Below are 22911 nucleotides of genomic sequence, written 5' to 3' on the forward strand. Positions count from 1 at the left end.
TTCGGTTGTCCAAAGCTTTATCGTTAACATCTTGCTCAAACGCATGTGTGTGTGTGTGGTGAAGTAGAACAACCATGAGTTCCTTATGAAGCAAAAGAAATCAAGCAGAAGGTGGTTCATTAGAAATCTCACCAATTTAGGGTGGAACTCATCATTTGATGCAAGAGCAAGATCCACCTTTCCAATGATATTCATTTTATTTGCACCAAAAGGAAATATTACCAATTAGGATGTGTGGAAATGGAAAAATGTGATGATATATAGCTGGCACGATCTATTCAGCAACTATAATTGCCAAATTCAGATTTCGTAGAAAACCTTAAAGAAGTTGGGGCATGTTTGGTGGGCTGGCTTGGATCCCCTGGCCAAGTTGCACCATAAAAGGAAGTAAGATCAAGATTTGGAATGTGCTCTTGAGTTCATTATGTTTGTTGTAGAGGAGAGACCATGATACATGAGCTTAGATTTCCTTGAATTACACATAATGTCTTTCATTTCTAAGTTGTATAGCAAAGTAAAAATCCAAGGTCCATTTCAATCAATGAGTTAATAAAATTCTGAAATTTGGATATGAATTTTTACAATAAACTCGTTGGTTAACTGGACTTCAGAAACATAATTTCTAACAAAATAGACATACAATTTTCATATGTTGTTTCAAATTTAATTAAGCTCTCTCATTTTCTTATTGGTAAATTCCTCATTGTTTGGCTTTATTTTATGAACTTGACTGGTATGAAGAATGTCTTGCGTACAATCAGAAATTTTGCTTAAGGCAAAGATTGTGCTACACTACATTCCATGTACAGTAATTGGACTTGTAACCGGGTGATTTCCATAAGACCAGGTTAGCGATGCAGTCACAATTCCTGCCACGAGAGCCTGTTCAGCAATGGTCACAACGGAACTTTTCACCTCGTTTAAGGATTTGAAGTTAAGAACTTCAGGCACCGCTTTGATGTCAACATTTTCAGAATTTTTGGAGATACTGGCCTGGAGTTTGCATGGCCACCATTCGTAACTCTTCTCGAAAATTCAACTTTAGGTGGTTCCCTTGATATTACATTAGCAAACATTGAAGGGTAATTGTGATCCTTTGGTGTTCCTTTGTTGGAGCCAGTAGGGCATGTGTTGTATCTCCCAATATGAGTTTAACACGGACCTCAACAATATAAAACATGCAAAGCAACTTAATGTAATCTTTTTTAGAAGCATCGTACACAAGTCCTAGCTGCTTAGCTCCTACAGGATTAAGATGTCTAGATCCATAACCAAATTCGCCTGGGGAAGTGCTTGTATCATTCATGGGCTGAATCTGTAGTTATAAGAGTTGACTTGAGGGCTGCGAAGACCAATCCGGGTGGAATTCTTAAATGTATGCAGCGGCAGCAGTGTTGAAATTTTGGATAATGGGGGCCCGTGGGGTCCATTCTAAAGACACCGATACTCTCCCAACTTTACCACATGTCCAATTCGTCAGGTGTGGGGTTTTGCCACAAAAAGCCTCGGTATCAGTTAAAGTGGGGTAATCATATTTAAACCACCAATGTGGCATTTTAACACTCTCCCTCACGTGTAACCCCATTTAGTGGTTCACACGTGGAGATCCACACATCGGCAATTGAAACTCCACATTTAGTGGTTCACACGTGGAGATCCACATATCGGCAATTGAAACTCAGAGGTCGGTTCTATGTTAAGAGTCCAGTTAGAGGTCGGATCTATGTTAAGAGCCTACACTTGTTTCCAATGGAACTCAAAGGCCGACTTTCTGTTAAGAGTCTTGGCTTGTTTCCTTCTTGGTGACAAACTTATTGGCTAGCACAAGCCTAAGCCTTAGCTCTGATACCATGTTGGATTTTTGGATCGGTGGGTTCGTGGGTCCCCACTATAAGTACACTGATTATGTTCCCAACTTTACCACCTACCCAATCTGTCAGATGTTGGGTTTTACCACAAAAAACCTCGGTATTAGTTAGAGTGGGGTAATCGTATTTAAACCCATGATTTTCTTTTTTACCCACCAATATGGGATTTTAACAAGCAACAACGTGGGGGTAAGCCATAGAGGTTCCAGATAGTACACTGTACTTTACATGCCTCTCATCGTAAGGGCTTGCTGAAACAGAAGCATTTGGGGAATATGCAGCCAAATAGCAATCCCTAGGGCAAAAATATCTGGCTTCAAAATTTCTGGTAAAATTATATTAGGACTGTGCAAAGAGAAGGAAGTGACATTATGTGTAATAGGATCTCTTACGAGTTACGACTCACTTTCGAATATATTTGCTTACTTTCTAATGTCACTTCCTTCTCTTCACACGATCTGTTAATACAATTTCAACTTTTTTGTTTTCATTAGGTTTAGTGAATTGGTTTAGTTGAGATAATTTATCACCATGGAATAAAAGAGATTACTTGTTTCAATTTTTGTTGAATTTTTTTTTTTTAATCTAAAAGTATAACCTTATGCATATTTTGAAGAAGAATTGGTACTCAAAAATTTTACAGGAAATTAATGTAGAATTTTTAGTTTTTCCGGTCAAATGAAAATCAATGAACCAAATATCAAGGGTTTAGAATTCAGGGACACTTATGAATAGAGTAAGATAAAATTGAGTTTAGAGTTCTAATAATTCTTGTTATTCTTCTCCTGTTGGGAGGTAATACATATACAACTCCAAACCTTGTGATGCAAGGAATATTAAAGGAATTACAACCAAAGTAGGAAACACACCTATATTCCTAACTCTCCTAGGATGTTGACTCACACCAACACTCCCCCTCAAGTTGGTGCATAGATATCTCCTAAGCCCAAGCTGTCGAGTGAGTCCTGAAATTTTCTAGCCGAAAATGCATGTGTCAAAACATCTGCTAGTTGTTCATCTATCTTTATAGACGAAACATCAACCAGCTTAACCTCCAGTTTTTCTTTTATAAAATGCCTATCCACCTTAACATGTTTAGTCATATCATGTTGCACCGGATTATTAGCTATCTCTCGTGCTGCTTTATTATCACAATACAATAGCATAGGTCCTTTAGGCTTAAAGCCTATTTTAGTAAGTAGTTACCGAAGCCACAGAAGCTCATAAATACTATGTGCCATTCTTCTGTACTCAGCCTTTGCTGAAGACCTTGCCATCACATTTTGCTTCTTGCTTCTCCAGGTCACAAGGATTACCAGCTACAAATGTAAAGTAGTCTATAGGACAAGTGCAGCTAGAGAAGGATAGTTGAGACACAAAAGCAGCTAGAGAAGGATAGTTGAGATCTTTCGCTGATCCCTTGTCAGAGCCTATAGGACAAGAGCTGTTATCTCCCGATACAAGTCTAACTTTGGCCTCATCCAAGATTGAGCAGAGCACCTTTATGTAATCAGCTTCAGATGTTTCGTACACAAGGCCCCGGATTTATAGCTTTTACAGGATTGATATGTCCAGAACCATGAGCAAATTCACCTGGAGTCATAAGAGATGATTTGATGGCTGCTGCAGACCAATCAGGGTGGAATGCTCGTATATAGGCAGCTGCACCAGCAGCATGGGGGGCAAGACATGGAGGTTCCAAATAATATGCTGTATTTTACTCGCCGCTTATCTCCAGGGGTATCTGTTACAAGAGCAACTGGCGAAAATGCAGCTAAAATATCCACTCCCGGGGCACTTAAATCTGGCTTGATAATTTTTCAGGTAAAATTAAATTTGGTCCCCGTGAGGAGCAGGAACCAACAATTGGTGCAGAAGGATCTTTTGCACCTTCACTATCTAATATCTTGGCTCGAGCATTGTCTGTGGAGCTGATGTACAACCTGACCACTTCATAATCTTTGGATCTCAATCTGGTTGCAGGCAATGGGACAATAAACGCAACATCATTTCTCAGAACATTGCTTATAATTGAACCTTCTGCACCAGCTCGATGTGTCTCTTTATGTCCATTGAACTGATCACATAAAACAATCTTTCCCTTAACTAAATCACTGTCTAGGCATCCTTCTTCACACATCGTAGCAAGCGATTCCTCGCATTTACTTGACGCATTTTTTCCGTATACCAAAGAATAACTTGTTCTGTTAGATGTGAAAGAGTTCACCGAACTCCCAATTAGTGTCCTTCCATTTCCAAGGACAACCTTGTCAATTATTTGGGGATCTGTGCTACTTGCTGCAACTGAAAGTATCCAAGGTGCTACACTTGATACAATACCCAGGGAAGGACCTTGGTTGCCTGCAGATTGTGCGACTAGTATCCCTTTCTGCATTGCATGAAAAGATCCAATTGCTAAGCATCCCGGTCAAAATTAGAGGCGGTATTGCTTCCAACTGAAATTGTAATGATGTCAACTCCATCGGCAATAGTGTCATCAAAAGCAGCCAAGATCCCGTCCATAGCACACCCATCAGAACCGCAAACTTTATATGCAGCAATTCTCACTGAGGGAATGCCTCCTCATGCAGTGCCTTGCGCCATTCCATAAAAACTCACACCCTTTACAGGGTTCCCTGCTGCGGTTGAGGCAGTGTGAGTTCCATGACCAACCTCATCACTAGCTGTGGACTCAATGTAAAATCGAGCTCCAATGATCTTGTTGTTGCATGTGAATTTTTTGCCTCCTTAGCAAACTCCTTTCCACTTCTTGGGAGCAGGACCAAAACCTTCATTTTTAAAGCTCTCTGTTTCAGGCCAGATTCCACTGTCGATCACACCAATAACAACATCACTTTCAGCAGAAAATTTTCGTTTGATCTTCTCATTGGGCCCGATGAAATTCCAAGATCTTGTTGTTTGAAGCTTGTAAGTTGTGCTCGGAAACACAGAGACTACTCCCTTCGTGTTAGCAAGCCTTTTTCTTTCTTGGTCAGTGAGCTTGGCAGCGAATCCATTGAAGCTCCTTTTGTAGCTTCTTATGAAGAAATTTGTAGCAGAGCTGCTCTCTACAACGCTTTCGAGAATACCAATGTGGTGAGACAATGGCGAAAACACCTCATTGTTAGGACCTGATCCCAGATACACAATATATGGCTTTCTATCTTCCTGATCAACGGCTTCGCATGCCGAGTTCCTAGCAAGTAAGAGAATAATGAAGAAAGCATACGAATACAGGTGAGCTCCGTGATTTGCCATTGTTTTTGTTTCGATGATGAAATTCGTAAACGGTGACAACTACTTTATATTGAAATTAGATAGATAATACCTTCTCGTAAGACACTTCTGATAACCAGTTCATTCAATGTATGTATTTACTATTTAGTCAACCAATGTATAAATGTATATATTGATTCAATCTATTACATGTATCCAATCTACCTAGTTATTCAATGCACACTACAATTGTATAATATGTATTACATGTATTTCTTTTTTTATTTATTCTGAATGCATCTTTGTAATTACTAATTACATACACACATCATTTAATTTCCCAAACTACAATTTCAAGTTCATGTAGCATGCATTTTGCGATATGTTCGAAGTTCATAGGACACGACAAAGCTTCCAAATTATAACATCAATAATTTCTACCGTTGCAAGTTCTTTGAATTTGGTATGTTATTTTCAGGCTAATTAACTACACAGAAGTGTACAAAGGTACCAAATAAGGAGAAGAGAAAGCAGATATACTAGCTTTCACCATGACAATAATACTAGAGGGGATCCTATTTCCATATACCTGTGGTACCGCTGGTGAAATTTAACAACACCGAGCTTTCTAACCACACAATTTTCTCATCCACGATTGCCAGTTGCTGTAGCTGGCCAATCACTTGGATTCACTGCACAATCCGCACCAGAAGTGGGAGTATGATCATGATGAATTTGGAATATTATTGACAAAGAATACTTGTTGAAAGAGCGCTGTTAAATAACGAAGAATCAACATGACACTACAAGTCTACAACAGCTGCAAAATAGACATCAGTTGGACGCAAGCATAATTCATTGCACGTTCCAGTTCGTATCTATAAAAGAGAAGATTGAGATACAGTATAGGAAATGGAAATGGTGATTGAGTCATCTTCCATACATTACAAACTACACTGAGAAGCACTTACAGAAGACTTGTCACTAAAACTAGCTAGTAAAAAGACCCAAACAAGATGAACTGATTGTAGCAGCAATTAATTTCCAAGATCAGCAAAGCAATCAAGTTGCAGAAGCAACTGATTGTTTAGTGCCGGAACAGAAGATGAGCACAAAACTGATCGAACAGTAAATTTTAGGATGAAAGCTTAAAATAATGGCCTTCTGATCAAGGTCTGTAGATATTATGTGCATTTGCAACTAGTAGCGGCAGGCAAGTTATAACATTGTTAGCCTGAAATTTGCACCATGGTTTGGTTCCAAGAACAGAGTTAACGATGAAGGTAAAAGGGGGACAAGGGATCATATTCAGATTTCATATCTTGATCTCTTAATATTTAAAAGACAGAAACAGCTTAGGTTAAAGATTTTTGTTACCATCGGACTTGGATTAACAAAGATGCTTTCTTCTGGATAATCAGAGTCTCGCTTTCAAGTAACAAATGCTCCATGGTTATGGTTTTATTTATCACAGGAACTGACTAGTAGGTAGGAAAATGTGTCAGATACAATCAGAAATTTTCCTAGGTTTGCAACAAAGAAGTTATGAAATAAAAACAATGCGGTTATGATAAATTGTGCGCGCTGCGTACAAGAATTGGACATGTAACAGTGAGTTCCATTGGACCAAACCAGTGGCACAGACACATATGATGCATCTGGCAAATCTTTCCCATCAACGGTCACAGTGAAAGCCTTCTCCTCATTCAACGACTTGAAGGAAAGAACTTTAGGTGCCACTTTGATTTCAACTTCCGTAGTTGGGAGGATTTTGGCCTCTTAAGTGGAGTTTGGAAGGCCAACATTTTTAACTGTTCTGCTAAATTTAATCTTAAACGATTTCAATGGTGTAACAATAGCAGCTAGCGAAGGATAATTGAGATCCCCGCCGATCCTTTGTTGGAGCCTGTCGGACAAGAGCTGTTATCTCCTGATATAAGTCTAACTCTGGCCTCGTTCAAGGTTGAGCAGAGCAACTTTATGTAATCGTCTTTAGAAGTTTCGTAGGCGAGACCCGGATGTACAGCCTTTAAAGGATTGATATGTCCAGAACCATAAGCAAATTCACCAGGATAATAATTGTAAGAATTATGCATGGGCCAAGCAGTAGTCATAAGAGACAATTTGATGGCTGCTGGAGACCAGTGCGGGTGGAATGTTGAATATATGCAGCTGCACCAGCGGCGTGGCGGCAAGACATGGAGGTGCCAGATGGTATGCTGTATTTTACACGCCTCTTGTCTTCCGGGGTATCTGAGAGGACAGGAGCCACGGGTGAAAATGCAGCCAAAATATCTACTCCTGGGGCACTTATATCTGGCTTGATAATTTCAGGTAAAATTATATTTGGTCCCCGTGAGGAGAAGGAAGCAACAATTGGTGCAGCAGGATCTTTTGCGCCTTCACCTTTGAATATCTTGGCTCAAGCGTCGTCTGTGGAGTTGAGGTAGTGTTGTGCCTTGGCCCGTTCGTTAGTGCGGAACCGAGATTCAGATTACAACCTCACCAAAAATCACACACAGTTGAACAAAATAAAATACAAGAAATAAAGACACAGAGAAATTTACGAGGTTCGGCAAAAACCTGCCTACGTCATCGGAGAGATATTGCTCTTCACTATGAGAAAAACAGTACAAGTTACACATGAGTTAAATCGACATAACCCAATCCCATATCCCTTGTACACCCACTCACAGAATTTTCCCAAGAGCCTCACTCTACCCCAAGAGTTCTTTCACAAGAGATCTTTCACTCTAGCTCTCTTGATTTCTCTCACCCTTGCCCTTGCTCTCTGCAAAAAAGAGCTCTTTCTTCTCTCTGCAAACCGAGCTCTTTTTTCTCTCTAAACCGAATTGAGCTCTCACACTCTTTTATTTCCTTTTTGAACCAACACCCATGGGTGTTGAAGAGAACATTTTGCTTTTCCCTTTTTTCCTCCTTGCTTTTCCCTTTTTTTCTCCCCAAAACAAGGAAAGATGTTTTCTTTCTTTCTTTAGCCGAAAGGTATTTTGGAGGATAGTCCACTTGGCCACAAACTCGACCTGACCACTTCATAGTTTTTGTAGTTTAATCTTGTTGCAGGTAGTGGGACAATGAAGGCAACATCACTTCTCAGAGCATCCCTTAAAATTGAACCTTTCGCACCAGATCGACATGCCTCTGTTTGTCCATTGAGCTGATCACATACTACAATCTTTCCCTTAACTAAATCACAGTTTAGGCATCCTTCTAGACACATCGTAGCAAGCGATTCCTGGCATCTACTTGATGCATCTTTTCCGTATACCAAAGGATAACTTGTTCCGTTTGTTGTGAAAGTATTAACCGAACTCCCAATTAGTGTCCTTCCATCTCCAAGAACAACCTTGGTAATGATCCAGTGATCTGTGTTACTTGCTGCAATTGTAAGTATCCAGGGCGCTACACTTGATACAGTACCCAGGTTGGGACCTTCGTTGCCTGCAGATTGTGCCGTTAGTATCCCTTTCTTCACTGCATGGTTAGTTCCGATTGCCACAGCATCCTGGTCAAAATCAGCAGCAGTACCACTTCCAACTGAAATTGTAATGATGTCAACTCCATCAGCAGTAGCATCGTCAAACGCAGCCAAGATTGCCTCCGAATAGCACTCGTCGTGATTGCAGACTTTATATGCAGCAATTCTTGCAGAGGGAACCCCTCCTCTTGTAGTGCCTTGTGTTAGTCCATTAAAGCTCACGTCCTTAACGGGGTTCCCAGCTGCTGTTGAGGCGTGTGGGTTCCGTGACCTGCCTCATCCCTCGCCGATGATGAATTGTAATGCCTTGCTCCAATGATCTTGTTATTGCAAGTGAAATTTTTGCCACCTTCACAAGCACCTTTCCACTTCTTGGGAGCAGGACCAAAACCTTTGTCTTTAAAGCTCTCCGATTCAGGCCAGATTCCACTGTCGATCACAGCAATAATGACATCATTCTCGACAGTAGGGTCTCGTTTGATCTTCTTATTGAACCCGATAAAGTCCCAAGAGCTTGTTGTTTGAAGTTGGTCGCTTCTGCTCGGAAACACAGAGACGATTCCTTTCATGTTAGCAAACCTCTCTCTTTCTCGGTTATTGAGCTTTGCTGCGAATCCATTGAAGCTCCTCTTATGGTTTCTTATCAACAGATTCGAAGCAAAGCTACTCTCCACTACGCTTTCGAGAATATCAATGTGGTGAGACAATGGCAAGAACGCCTCCTCATTAGGAAGAGATCCCAAGTACACAATGTATGCCTTTCTATCTTCCTGATCAGCGGCGTTGGCGTGCCGAGAACAAGAACAACGGAGAAAGAATAAAAAACCAGGTGAGCTCCGTGCCTTGGCATTGTTTCGATGCTGAAACCACAGCCATTGACGAGTACCTTATAGCAAAATGAAGGACAGAAAATTTTCATCTGCATTAATTTGTATGCAGATTTTACTTCCTTCTACGTTCATATACTAATTTAGCCTTGATCCTGGCCCTAATCATTATTAAAAACGTTGCAAAAAGCCTAGATTTGACTTCTCTTGGTGGCATAAATCTAATCTCCATTAAAGCTGCAGATTTGGTAAGTTATTTCTGTCTGCTAAGTAAAATAAGTGTACAATTTTCTCCCCGTTGATAAAAAAATAAAAACAATAAAAATGAGCAAGGGGACGCAAGGCTTAAAACTATAGTATCTCATATCAATAATTTCGTTTTATGTAAATTGACGCATAAAATCTTGTATTTCAAATGCCTAGTAGACAGCTCGAAACAGCTTGAACTTGCACCAAGTTCGACCTATGTTCGTATTTCCGACTCGTGAAAGAAACAAACCAAGCAAGACAAGCTTGAACATTCGTATTTCCGACTGGTCAAGTTCGTGAGATACCAATATAGTCGCCCTATCGTAAGAAGTAAATTGACTTTCTTTTTCTAAAACGTGCTATAAACTTCATCTATGTCGACCTAGCCTCCCACTAAGTTACAAGCATAATAACGAATAAAAAATAAATAATTATGTGATCATTTCAAAAAACTATGTTTGTACTTTTTGCGAATTTTATAGTAAATAGCTCGAAACACCTTTATCTTGGTATCGAGCTTGAATGTTTTAAGCTCACTTGAGCTCGGCTCATACGAGGCTAATTTTATCTAATCTTGAATGAGGATATTTTAGGAAGTTAGGTTAGGTCTAGATAAGAAATGTTTATTTCATTTAAATAAGATGTTCATTGGCCCACTAAGCATACACTAGTCATTCAAATGTATAGAATAAATCGAAGCTGTACGTACCAAATAACATATTCATAATGAACCATTCATTTATTGATATGTTTGGATAATAACACGATCTCCAATTAGATTGATTCTTGTAAGAGTGATCTTCAAATGAAGACTAACAAATTGAACGGTTCCAATCGTTGATTTATTCAATCAAGATGCGTTACTTGCAAATGGGGATATGTTCATCCCCATCATAGGGGATGCAAGTATTATTCATCTCAAAATACTCTTGTTCTTTTGTAAATTCTTCCAAGGAATTTACAAAAGAACAAAAGGGTAACCTAAAATACAAGAAAGGCATTTTCTTGGCTTTTGCAATTCTCATGGAAGCTTCTACAAATGATGCAAAATTTTGTAATGTTTGTGTACAAAATCTCACAATAGAACACCAAAGATAAAACCAAGAATTGTTAATCATGTGCTCATCAAACGCCAGAAAGAAATGTTGTCCACATACATCTACCTTAAATCCATAAATCACCGTATGTGACCTATAGCTCAAGCAGTTACGAACATTCACATTTGTAATTGTATATATAACCTGTATAGAAACCTAGGGTTCTAACTTCTACAGCATCAATTAGAATTATAGGTGTCAACATCAATATTTTCTAGAATTTGGCTGGGTTGTGAAAATAAGTTCGGGAAGAAAAGGGCACGGTGGAAGAGACTAGCCTAAATCGAGACCATGAGCACAGAAAAATTATCTTTTAACTCCAAAAACGTAGCGGTCGATTTTAGGATGCCGGCAAGGTCACCGTCCTTCGCTTTGGTTCCGCTGGAGGAGGGAGGGAGAGAGTAGGAGAAGGAAGGAGGGAAAGGAAAGGAATGAGAGGTAAAGGAGTTCGAGGATCCAAAAGTAGAGATGAGAAAAGGGTAAAGGTTATGTTCTATGTAAAAAATCACAGTTGGTCGGCAAGCAAAGTTTGGATGTCCAAAAGCTATATTCTAAATGCCAGCCGACCGAAGAACATAAGGTAAGATGAACACTCCCATAATTTACAGTTGCACACAGGTCATGAACAAACCTAAAATATAAATGACAATTATGGAATCCAACGAACGAAAAGTAATCATACCTCGGCCAGAAATATATGCAGCAAGAAGCAAACGGGTAAAGAGATTACATAACTAAGACTCCAACAAGCACAATTTTGAAATCAGCATGTCCTAAACAACACAGCAAACACTGACGACAATTAACATGAACCCAACAGAGGAACAAGAACACAAGATCAAGCTCATGATTGAAAAAGGATAAAACGCAACCCTGTTACGAGAGCTCTTATTTAAAATGCAGAGGAAATGAAATGAAAAAAAATGCACCGGATCATTCAATTCTCACAGAGATCAGTGAGAACAGATAAGAACCCTCTGTTTGGTATCTTAATATTATCCGGTCTTTCATTGACAGTCTAAGAACAATATAAGTACCTTGATATATGTACTCGTATATCTGCGAGATTACTGTATACATTTATACAATTTCAAACTCATTCTGTAGCACAACCGAAAATAAGTATGAATTCCTTGTAACTGCATTTCTCCTTTTCTATGGTCTTTCCAATTAGGCAATTACCTACCAATCAGAGACTGCCAAATCCTAATTCTATTTATGTCTAGATCATCATATCATCAACACATCCACCAAGAAAAATACCCACATAAACATGTAAGCGAAACTCATGGAATGCAAAAGAAATTCAAGAGTGGATAATTAACACATAAATAAATCCAATCTCAATACATTTCATAGTTTTGCAACCCTTTGCAGTGATAGTGGAATACTAATTATTTACATTAGCATTAGGGAGGACAGAAAGACCTCTCCCCACTGTATAATACAATCAGACGTACCCATACTAATTTGCATTTCGATAATAAACCCTATTATTCAAAATGCAGTTCAACGAGTGAATGAACATCCATTCCCTAAAGATGCACAATCAGCCAACCGAAAAAAGAAAAAAAAAAAAAAAAAAAAAAAAAAAAAAAAAACCACAAATCATTAAGCATTACCATCAACTATTCTCGAGTATTTATTTATGAACAGCGGAGCGTCTAGAGTATGCAGCAAACTGGCATTTGACAATTCAGCAACTGCAATCAGGACACCGAATCAAACCGTTTTCATTGCATTCGGAGCACCTCTTGAGCATTCCTTCATCTTCATCAAACACCTTCCTACTACCACTGCAATTCACACAAGGCGCGAACCGTGCATCCCCGCAACCTTCGCACACATACCCGGGTTTCCGAGTGGGAATCCCTTGAAGTATTTTCGCCAATTCACCGGTTTCAAACAGCTGTTTGATCACCTCAGCACCTCCCACATACTTTCCCCTTATAAATACTTGTGGCAAACTCACACTCTTCTCACCCAGAACGCTCTGCAACTCTTTTCGATACGCCGAATCCATTGATATGTCTCTCTCATCAACCCAAACCCCAAACCCTCTGAATATCATCCTCACAGCATAACAATCCTCGTATGTCCTCCGAACTCCTCTCAAACTCGTGAAATACACCACTATCCGATCATCGGTGCCTGGCAACCGTATTGACAGGATCCGAAAATCGGGCGCCATGGATTTCGACAAGGCCATTGATTTCGACGGTCGTAGCTTGACCGTCAGGGATTTAGACTCGTCGGGGTTTCGTGACACGGGTTTCTCCGTCTCGAAAAAACTGCAGAGCTTTTTGACCTTCCCTTTGAAGGAGCTGCTGGCGGACCGCACCGTCTCGATGGAATTGTAGAATTTCTTGAAAGAATTGGCCTGGTGATCGATGGAGGCCTGGAAACGGGGCTTTTGGGGGGCATCCATGGGGGTTGGGTACATGCTAAGCGATCGATTGAAGAAGTAGGTGGGTTTGGGCTTACCCGCCAATTCGACCTTATTTTGGAGATCCGCCATCGACCCAGATGAAAACTCACCGGGAATTTGAATCCTTTGAAATCTTTACGGGGGGTATTGCAACGCTAGGGTTTGAATTCAAATTCGAATTCGATCGAGAAATGGGCAGAATTGACCACACAAGTTAGGGCTAATTAGAAATGTCAAAGAATGACTTGATTATTTTCTGCCAACCGAAGAATCAATGGGTCGATCTGAGGAAAAAAAATATGACCTTGCGGAGGAGGGCGATGGAGGAAAGAGGCGTGTGACGGTGGCGAATGGGAGAGATATAGGTAGGCAGTAGGAAGAACTAGAAGACGAGGGAAACGGGCGTTTGTTCGGATGTGGGTAATTTGTTGTGTTGTCAAAAGCGACTGTTTCTTTCGTTTATCCTGTTGTGTTTGTTTGTGAGAGAGAAAATGGCTTTTGAAAGAAGGGTGGGGGGGGCCTTGTTTTCAAAGGTAGGCATTTTTATTTTATTATTTTGGTCTTTTTATTTATTTTATTTATTTTTTTGGTTTTGATTATAACAATGCTAGGCATTTTGATTATGTCTGTTTGGTTAAAAAAAATATAAAGATTTTATATTTTATAAGATAGAGAGAGGTCCGAAATCATTTGGGTGTCTATGATTTGTTTTAGGGTTCACTTATATATATTGTGTAAAATCTGATAAATAAAGCGTATGTATACTTTTCATGTCATATTTGTTCAACTAAAAATTATTGGTTGGTATAATGACGGTGAGGAAGAGGGTGAAATGCCTTAATGAGTTTTTTCAGTCCCAAAAAAGGTAGATGCAATAACGAAACCACCAGCTAGTTCTTTTTTGAAAAAGCTAAAAAAAAAAAAAAAAAAATATTGGCCACACATTAACAAACAACCGTTAAAAGGTTCGGTTTCTTTCTTTGAAAATTATAGGAAAATAATAAATTACAAACAGATTTTCAAGACACAGTGTTCAAAAGTGTGGCTATATTTATTACAACTAAACTAGAATGGAGAACATGGAAAGATATATAATCAGAAAATACGTTTTATTTGCAGCAATGAAGCCCCATTGATGAACTCCTGATCAAACGAGGACGAGTCTTAGAAGAATTGGACTTCGAACGCTGTGAGTACCATCCGTCCACACCAACGACGCAGATACATACGTACGTGATGGTATATCTCTTCCGGAAACTGTCACATTGAAGGTCTTTTTCTCATTCAAAGACTTGAAGGAAAGAACTTGAGGCACCACCTTGATGTTAACTCCCGGCTTCGAGATGGTCTTTGCCTTGTATGTAGAGTTTGCAAGGCCAACATTTTTAACTGTTCTTTGAAACTGAATCGAAAACGAAGACTCTGTTACAACTTTACCAGCCAGTGAAGGGTAGTTGAGATCCTTGGCCCATTTTTTGCCAGTCCTTGCAGGGCAAGGGCGTTTGTCTCCGGAAATAAGTCGAACTTTGGACTCATCCAAGATCGAACAGAGCAACTTAATGTAATCATCCTTAGAAGTTTCGTACACAAGGCCCGGATTTAAAGCTTTTAGAGGATTGATATGCCCAGAACCATATGAAAATACACCGGGCCAGTAGGAACCGTCGGTGCTATTCGCAGGCCCAGCCGTAGTCATGATAGATGATTTGATGGCAGCTGGAGACCAGTTGGGGTGGAATGTCTTGATATACGCAGCGACACCAGCAGCATGTGGGCAAGACATGGAGGTTCCAGATAGGAAACTGTATTTCACATGCCTCCGGTCTTCAACACTCTCTGTGAGAGGAGCAACAGGTGAATATGCAGCCAAAATATCAACCCCCGGGGCAGTTATGTCCGGCTTGATAATTTCAGGTAAAATAAAATTAGGCCCCCGAGAAGAGAAGGAAGCAACAGTAGGTGCGGCAAGATCTTTTATGACTTCACTTTTTAGTAGTTTTGCTCGTGGTTTGCCTGTGGAGTTGACGTAGGACGAGTTGACGTAGGACTTGACAACGTCAAAATCTTTGCTGCTAAAACTTGCTGCAGGTAGTGGGACAATGCCAGAAACATCAGGGATGATACTCTCACTTAGTGCACCTATTGCGCCGACTCGACGGACCTCGATACTACCAAAAGCCCAACGACATACCACAATCTTTCCCTTAACTAAATTAGGATCTAGGCAACCTGCATCACAATCCCCGCATTCACTTGACGCATCTTTGGCTTCCATCAACGGAAAACTTGTTCCTTTTAATTCAAAAGCGTTCAAAGAATTCCCGACAAGCGTCCTTCCGTTTCCAAGAACCACCTTGTCAATGATGCGACGATCTGTGCTACTTGCTGCAACTGTAAGAATCCATGGTGCTACACTTGATACAGAGCCCTCATAAGGGCCACTATTACCTGCAGACTGTGAGGTTAGTATGCCTTTCTCCAGTGCATGGAAAGCACCGATTGCTATAGCATCCCGATCGAAAGGAGCTGCACTTGTGCTTCCAATTGAAATTGTAATGATGTCAACTCCATCAGCAATAGCATCATCAAAAGCAGCCAATATCTTGTTTGTAGCGCACACTTTAGAACCGCAAACTTTATATGTAGCAATTCTCGCGGAGGGAACGCCTCCTGTTGCAGTCCCCTGAGCTAGTCCGTAAAAGCTCACACCCTTTACGGGATTTCCTGCTGCGGTTGAGGCAGTATGAGTTCCATGACCAACATCATCTCTAGCTGAGGAACCAACGTAAAACCGAGCTCCAATGATCTTCTTGTTGCAAGTGAAATTTTTGCCTCCTTTGCAAACTCCTTTCCACTTCTTTGGAGCTGGACCAAAACCTTCATCGCTAAAACTTTCGGATTCAGGCCATATCCCAGTATCGATGACACCAACAATAACATTGCTCTCAACAGTAGGATTTCGTTTGAGCTTCTCGTTGAAACCCAAGAATTCCCAAGATCTTGTTGTTTGGAGTTTGTAAGATGTGCTCGGAAACACAGAGACAACTTCCTTCATCTTAGCAAGCATTTCTCTTTCTCGGTCAGTGAGCTTTGCCGCGAATCCGTTGAAGCTTCTTTTATAGCTTCTTACTAAGGGCTGGTTTGATATTGCCGTGCTTTGAAAAAAAGCTGCTTCTGCTGTGCTGTGAGAATAAGCAGCTGTGAAATAAAGCAGCAGAGTGTTTGGTAAACTTTTTTGTAAAAGTGTTTTTGAAAAAAAAAAAGCAGTATTAGAATGTTTGGTAAACTTTTATGTAAAACAGATGTGAAAAAAAGCCAGTTTTTCAAAGCTAGGTTTTGCAGCTTCTTGTTTTTGGCTTTTTTTCATCCAAAACTGTGAAAAAAAAGCTGAAGCTGAGTGTTTACCAAACACAAAAACAGCTTCCAGCTTTTTTTTATAGCAGCTTTTTTCAGAATCACCTCAGTACCAAACCAAGTCTAAGAGGTTCGAAGCAGAGCTACTCTCGATAACCCTTTCGAGAATACCAATGTGATGAGACAATGGCGAGAACACATCATCCTTAGGAAGTGATCCTAAGTATACAATATATGTCTTTCTATCTCCATGATTGACGGCTTCACACGGTAAGCTCACGAGGAGTATGAAAATAATGGACATAGCATAAGAAACCAGGAGATCTCCGTGCTTTGCCATTGTTTTGTTTCGATGCTGAAGATCGTAACAACTGACGAGTCTTATGTATTAGGATGAAGGTCAACAAAAATCTTATCTTCATTGGTATCCAGATTTTCTTTCCTTTAAGGATGAATATTTTTCAAACGATTTTATTCCTGGGCCACAATTTTCATGGCATGAAATTAATTTCTTTCCATGCAGGATGAACGAATTCCAAATGTTTAATGCATTTAATTAAGCTTCTATGCAATTTTGATTTGTCAACTATGACCAAGAAGAAAGTCAGATTCAACCAATTCTTCGAAATGTTTCATTTTATTCTTGTTTTCAAAAGCCGTATCAATGAATAAATATTCCATTTCAATTCCATTTTAATTAGAATCACATATGATCATATCGCAGGCTTCCAACATGAACAAACTTATCTAAATTGGAGCTGTATGAATTCACGCTCCTCCAAATCCTGTCTTATTGATTGTCAAGATCCCTTGTACTTGTGATGCTAATATTTTCTTATGGATAATGCTAGGATGACCAAATTTATAAACAAAATTTGCAAACCAAATGATGTGTCACCAATAGGAAATAAGCACCTTAATCAACACTAAAGTAATATTTCAATCATCAACACTAAAGTAATATTCCAATCATCAACATCCACATCATTTGCTTTACAAAATTGAGGGTCTTAACAAAACACTCCTGCTACTATTAACTTTTAACATTAAAGACATTTTTACTTTAAAAAATCATTTTTGATACTATTTACTTACAACACCTTTTGTCCCTTTGGGTAAAACTTAAAAATTTTCAAATCTTTTTTCATCAGTTTTCCTTACAAAAATTTGGTCTCCCTACCTTTTTTTTATTTTTTTTATTTTTTTATATATACTAGAAACTTCATCATTCCCGCAAACATGGTCATAGTGACTAGAGCAGGTGTACCATAAACGACTGTTGGTAGTCGAGATCAAATGATCTTGCCATAAAATCACACGGGTGCGACGAAAAGGATGGAGAGATCGAGGCAATGGGTGAAAGACATCCAAACAATGTCGCGTCGATCTCTGCTGGGTTCTCGGCCTAGGTGTCGCCTAGGTGCTAGGAGGTAGAATGACACCGCAGTTTAGGCCAAAAAGATCAAATGATATTGCCGTAAAATCTCATAGGTGCGATGAAAAGGACGAAGAGATCAAGGTACGGGATGTCGTTCTGATCTCTGCTGGGTTCTCGGACTTTGGCTCGGCTCGGCTTAATTGCACAAGCTCAAGCGGTGGGGTTTAGTAGCTTACTAGTGGCGCATCTTTTGAGTTTTTACCACGCTTCAAACTCTCCAGACCTTCTAGTTCAAAAAAGTTTACCAACAGTACAGGAAGCATAGAATAGCAGGCAATGGAAAAAGGAAAATTATCGTAACTATAACCAAATCGAATAACAATACTTATAAGGTTCACACTGATATTCGATCATAGTATACATATGAAACACGGAAATCAAAGCACATTTGTAAAAATGCATGCGTACGTGTGAAAGATGGAAATCAATCAAATCAAGCGTAGAAACTCTTGAGCTGACTCCCTTGAATGGAATAAGTTGTCCATGTAGCGTATTAGAAGATCCAGTGCAGTAACTGTCCTTTGCATCAAAACAAAAGTCGATGCCTCTGATAAAATAGAATACCAAACAAACTGTGTAACCATCAAATCCAACCCTAAAATACCCATGTACATATAGCATTCATAGTAAATTCATGTTAATTATATATGCTCAATATCTGAACGTAAGAACCTGCAACCGGCCACGGTAGCTACCGCTACCATGAGCAGTCAAACCTATCAATCCCAAATCTCTAGCCTAATGTCAATAGATATGAGCTAGTCTGCTAGAAGCCTGGTTTGGAAGCAGATAATATGACAATGATGAGTTACATACAAGAATAGTCTTACCATCTAATTTTAGCCTTTTCAAGAACAGTGACTTTGTAGGAAGGGTGTGCAGTGCTCCCGCAACAGCCTTTCTGGTGGCCCATCCGTGGTAGGGGTAAAAAACTTGTTTATATGCTGTCTTAACCGGATCCATGATTGAATTTCCGCTGCCCACGTAAAAAAGAAATTCAAGTTATAAGTAATTGAATCTGTGATAGTAAAATAACAGCTAGCTGCAAAATTATAGAGACATACAAAAATTAGAGATAGCAGTCATTGATTTAGGGTTTGCTCTTTTGTGAATAATTAATTCAAAGATTAGTCAATAAATAATTATGTGCCTTAAGTAGAATATTTAAGTCATGGTATAATGGATATCACGAGTTTAGAACGAGGAGTTTATGAGCTCGTTTGGAAGTAATTTTAAAATGACTAAAAATGAGTTTGTTGAGAGTACTTTTGAAACCAATCCTTAGTAAAAATACAAGTAAATCCCGAAAATGCATTTGAAGTGCTCCCTACAAATATCACCTAATTGATACTTCTTGCAAAAAGCACTTTAAGTGCTCTTGAAACCCAAAAAAACTTTCATTAAAAGTGCTTTTAGTCATTTTAAAAACACTTAATTAATATTAAATATTAAAAAAAATTCATGATGAACAGAAATATAAATTAAGTGGATATGAGAAATAGAACATATGAGTGGACATAGAAGCACACTTAAGATGAAAGTGCATTTGCAAACGAAAATTATTTTAGACATGTTAACGAAATAGTGAATTCAGAGAAGATCGAGGCTAGGTTTGAGATAAGTAAAACCTTGAGGCCATAGTTTGCTCGAATATTATCTTAAACATCTCAAGTGAACGTTTCACTCTGATGAGAATTCTCGAACCACTACTATGGCGCTTAATGGTATTCTGTTGTATTTCCCGGTCAAGCAAATCTTCTAGGGTATTAACTGACATTCCTGCCTTTTCAATTTCACTAACCTGGCAACCACCACATTAACCAAAATTTAATTAGAAAAAAAAAAAAAAAAAAAAAACCAAAGAAACACTCACATCAAAGGGAAGTATATATGAACAAAATCAAAAGAAAAATATAAATAATTAAGATCATCTTTGAAATATGTAAAATGTCTTAGAATGTGTATTATGTAACTTAAAAATATATTTGAAATTCAGTGCAGCTGAATTTCAATATCAAAATTACTCACCCTCACCAGAAGATGTAAAAAAAAAAAAAAAAGTAATTTTTAGATCTCATGCATAAGAATAATAAGAAATATTTAGGAAGTTATATAATTGAGTTTTTTATTTAGTATTTTTGCCTTCCTTTTATTATTTTAACGCAATGAATAAAATATTCATCACATTAAATTTAAAAAAAAAAAATCAATAACAAAAAAAGTTAGATGCATTTCATTTTCATCATGAAATTTATATTCTCCTACTACAGCAAAACATGTCTAGAGTTATAAAATGTTCATTTACATTCTCAATTTTACATCCTTGCACAGGAAGTTGCTCTAAGAAATTAAATTAGCTGAAACCATTAAATCAGCATGTGGTTCAATATCTTAGTGTATATGGTGTTAGGTTTCCACCCATTCTCTCCCTCTCCTAAATTATTGTAATAGTTTAAAACCCTCTCCCTCCCATTAATAATAATAATTTTTTATAAAAAGAAAATCCATTAAATCAAAAGGAAATATGAGCAAATCAATTATATAGTTGAGGAACACTTAATAAACAATAAGGATGTATATAAAATAAAATTTGGTCCCCTTTTATTGTCGTTATAGTATCTTCTAATTTTATTATTTATTTAAAAATGAGTAACTGATTTAATCATGCGTATATTTCCCATGACTGAAATGCACCAAAGAAATCAAAGCACTCATCAATCACAATCCACCGAACCCTAAAGAACACCCAAGTTTTACATCAAACTTTTGAAATTTAATTCAAATGTAGAAGACAATGACAAGTTTGCAACCTAAATATCTCCATCACCAAAAAGCATCAAACTCTCAAGTTTAAGAGATGAATAATACCATATCAGAGTACTCTATGTCGGCGAACTTCATAGCGACGCCTAAGTGTCGAATGAGAGGAGAAACGAGACGACAGGCTTGGGTGAACTTGCCAATTTCCATGGTGATCGGTGCCGGAGAGTTCAGCTGAGCGGCCAGTTGTTCGAACTCATCTGCCAGCCTTGTCAGAATTCTCTCATCTTTCCTTTTCACTACCGTTGCCATTCTATAGCTTCTTTTCACCAAGTCTCTGCCCCTCTCTCAGACACTTTTATTTTATAGGAATTTGGAAAACTAACCAAAATTTGGACCCCAAATAAAATTATAGCCACCACTTTAAAACCTTAAATTTATGATAATTATAATTAAAAGTTGATACGAAAATATTAATATACCCTTAATCACTAAATTCTACTCTTTTTCTAAAATTATAGCTCGAAAACGGCATAAATTTTAGGAATATATGCTCCTCATATTCTCTTCTTCAAAGAAATTCCTCGTGTCCTTATTTGCAGTGGCTATCCAAAAGAGGAGCCTGGTGCAAATGTTTGCAGGGTTTCTCCATCCTCAGTTAAAATCAAATTAACTTGCCGAAAAGAGAAGTACCTTCTTCATCCGGGTTTTGATTTCGGATTTCCGGGATTTGTTGTAAGTCCTCCTCTTTTCGGCCTGCCGAGCTCTCTTCACAGCAGAGTCGGGCTTCTTCGTGGCGACCTCACAAACAACGGAATGTCGAACCGGCCTCTGAAGTGCGCTCACAGCCACATACCTTGAAAATAGTCAAGAACCTGCACCAACGATTAAAAACAGACGAACACAACATGATTGAAGAACACTGATCGGATTTGGAAACGATCTAATGTTGGGAAAACCGTATAGAAGTTACCTGAGGCACTGAGGAATCGTTTTTTACCAGCTTCGACACGGCCTTCGCCAGAATCGTAGCAAAAAAATTCGGAAAGCGGAGGAACGTAACAGGAATGTACTGCCGAGAAAAGGGAGAGATGGGGGGATTTGATGAAGGGAAAGAAAGGGGCATGGAAACAGATGGAAAAGCAGTCGAAGCAATCCACGATGATCAACGCGTGTGCGCCTTCACTGTGCAAAGCGGCGATATTTTTCAAAATATCTCACTATACACTTCAAACCTTTTATATTAAAAAAAAAATACACTTATGAAAAATGTAGAATAAGATTTTTTGGCATGTGCGCCCTTCTACTGTGCAAAGCAGTGATATTTTTTCAAAATATTTCATTCTACACTTCAAACTTTCTATATTAGAAAAGAAAAATACACTTATGAAGAATGTAGAATGAGATTTTTTAACGTATGCACCCTTCCACTGTGCAAAGCGGTAACATTTTTCAAAATATCTCATTCTACACTTTAAAATTTTTATATTAGAAAAGAAAAATACACTTATGAAGGATGTAGAATGAGATTTTAGAAGTGCCAATAATATTTCCCTTTCGTAAACAAATTAAAATTTCCAATCTGAACGGCAGTGAAGAGGCTGTGGCAATTTTGTAAATAACTCAATATCTACCCCAAGTCAGTGTTCATTTGAACAGTGCAATTGGAATCCATACTTTAGACTTAAGTAATGGCACGGCACACATGTTGACAGTGCTTTAAAAATAAGTAACGCTAATTACATCAAATTTATAGATCAAATATGCAAATCAAATAATATGTTGTCAATAACAAATAAGCGCGTTAATCAACACTTAAGTTTTTCCAAATGGAATGTCATTTATTTTAAAACTAAAAAATATATAATACAAATTTCTTTTCACAGAGTATAAGGTCCCAAACTCCTTTTACTTGTATCATTCAAGAACGCTTGGTATGTTCATAATTATTTGTCGATTTTCCATAACACTCATGCCTAGTTCAGGGAACAACCCGACAAATATGTCTTTTAGTTAAGAATTATTTGCCGCACGTTAACAACCAACTTGGTTAAAAAGTGCTGGGGGCTCCATGTTTGCTCTAGTGCTATAGTTTTTGCAGCAAGAGCAATCTGTTTGCCCTACATATCAATTTTGATATATGCCTGAGGCCTCATTCTGTAGTGCGACCCTCGATTC

General features: G+C 38.6%; 2 protein-coding genes and 3 pseudogenes across 2 annotated transcripts; all 5 read right to left on the reverse strand.

Moving 5' to 3' along the window:
- Positions 1-792: 792 nt before the first annotated feature.
- Positions 793-5126, reverse strand: LOC137746664 (subtilisin-like protease SBT4.3 pseudogene; annotated as a pseudogene).
- Positions 5127-6121: 995 nt separating this feature from the next.
- LOC137746696 (subtilisin-like protease SBT4.3 pseudogene) lies at positions 6122-9430 on the reverse strand (annotated as a pseudogene).
- A 2628-nt stretch (positions 9431-12058) lies between these two features.
- Positions 12059-13666, reverse strand: LOC137748317 (uncharacterized protein At5g39865-like). Its single transcript, XM_068488459.2, has one exon. It carries the CDS (start codon positions 13269-13271, stop codon positions 12450-12452), a length of 822 nt encoding a protein of 273 aa, XP_068344560.1. The 5' UTR covers positions 13272-13666; the 3' UTR covers positions 12059-12449.
- Positions 13667-14328: 662 nt separating this feature from the next.
- LOC137748058 (subtilisin-like protease SBT4.9 pseudogene) lies at positions 14329-16875 on the reverse strand (annotated as a pseudogene).
- A 1373-nt stretch (positions 16876-18248) lies between these two features.
- On the reverse strand, positions 18249-21869 carry LOC137748966 (accelerated cell death 11-like). Its single transcript, XM_068489151.2, has 5 exons — positions 21707-21869; positions 20842-21608; positions 19602-19774; positions 18804-18949; positions 18249-18520 (listed from the first exon to the last, which is right to left on the reverse strand). The coding sequence occupies exons 2-5, from the start codon at positions 21043-21045 to the stop codon at positions 18402-18404; spliced, it is 642 nt and encodes a 213-aa protein (XP_068345252.1). The 5' UTR covers positions 21046-21608; positions 21707-21869; the 3' UTR covers positions 18249-18401.
- Between the last annotated feature and the right edge of the window lie 1042 nt (positions 21870-22911).

This window comes from Pyrus communis, chromosome 2 (assembly GCF_041283825.1).
Source record: "Pyrus communis isolate YQ-2024b chromosome 2, ASM4128382v1, whole genome shotgun sequence".
In the NCBI taxonomy this organism is placed as follows: Eukaryota; Viridiplantae; Streptophyta; class Magnoliopsida; order Rosales; family Rosaceae; genus Pyrus; species Pyrus communis.

Excerpts from the sequence above, each read along its gene's own strand:
- LOC137748317 (XM_068488459.2), bottom strand. The coding sequence starts at position 13,271 with ATGGCGGATCTCCAAAATAAGGTCGAATTGGCGGGTAAGCCCAAACCC.
- LOC137748966 (XM_068489151.2), bottom strand. The coding sequence starts at position 21,045 with ATGGCAACGGTAGTGAAAAGGAAAGATGAGAGAATTCTGACAAGGCTG. Across the intron at positions 19,775-20,841 it reads ACATAGAGTACTCTGATATG|GTTAGTGAAATTGAAAAGGC; the intron begins GTATTATTCATC and ends GGTGGTTGCCAG. Across the intron at positions 18,521-18,803 it reads GAAAAGGCTAAAATTAGATG|AGGCATCGACTTTTGTTTTG; the intron begins GTAAGACTATTC and ends CTATTTTATCAG.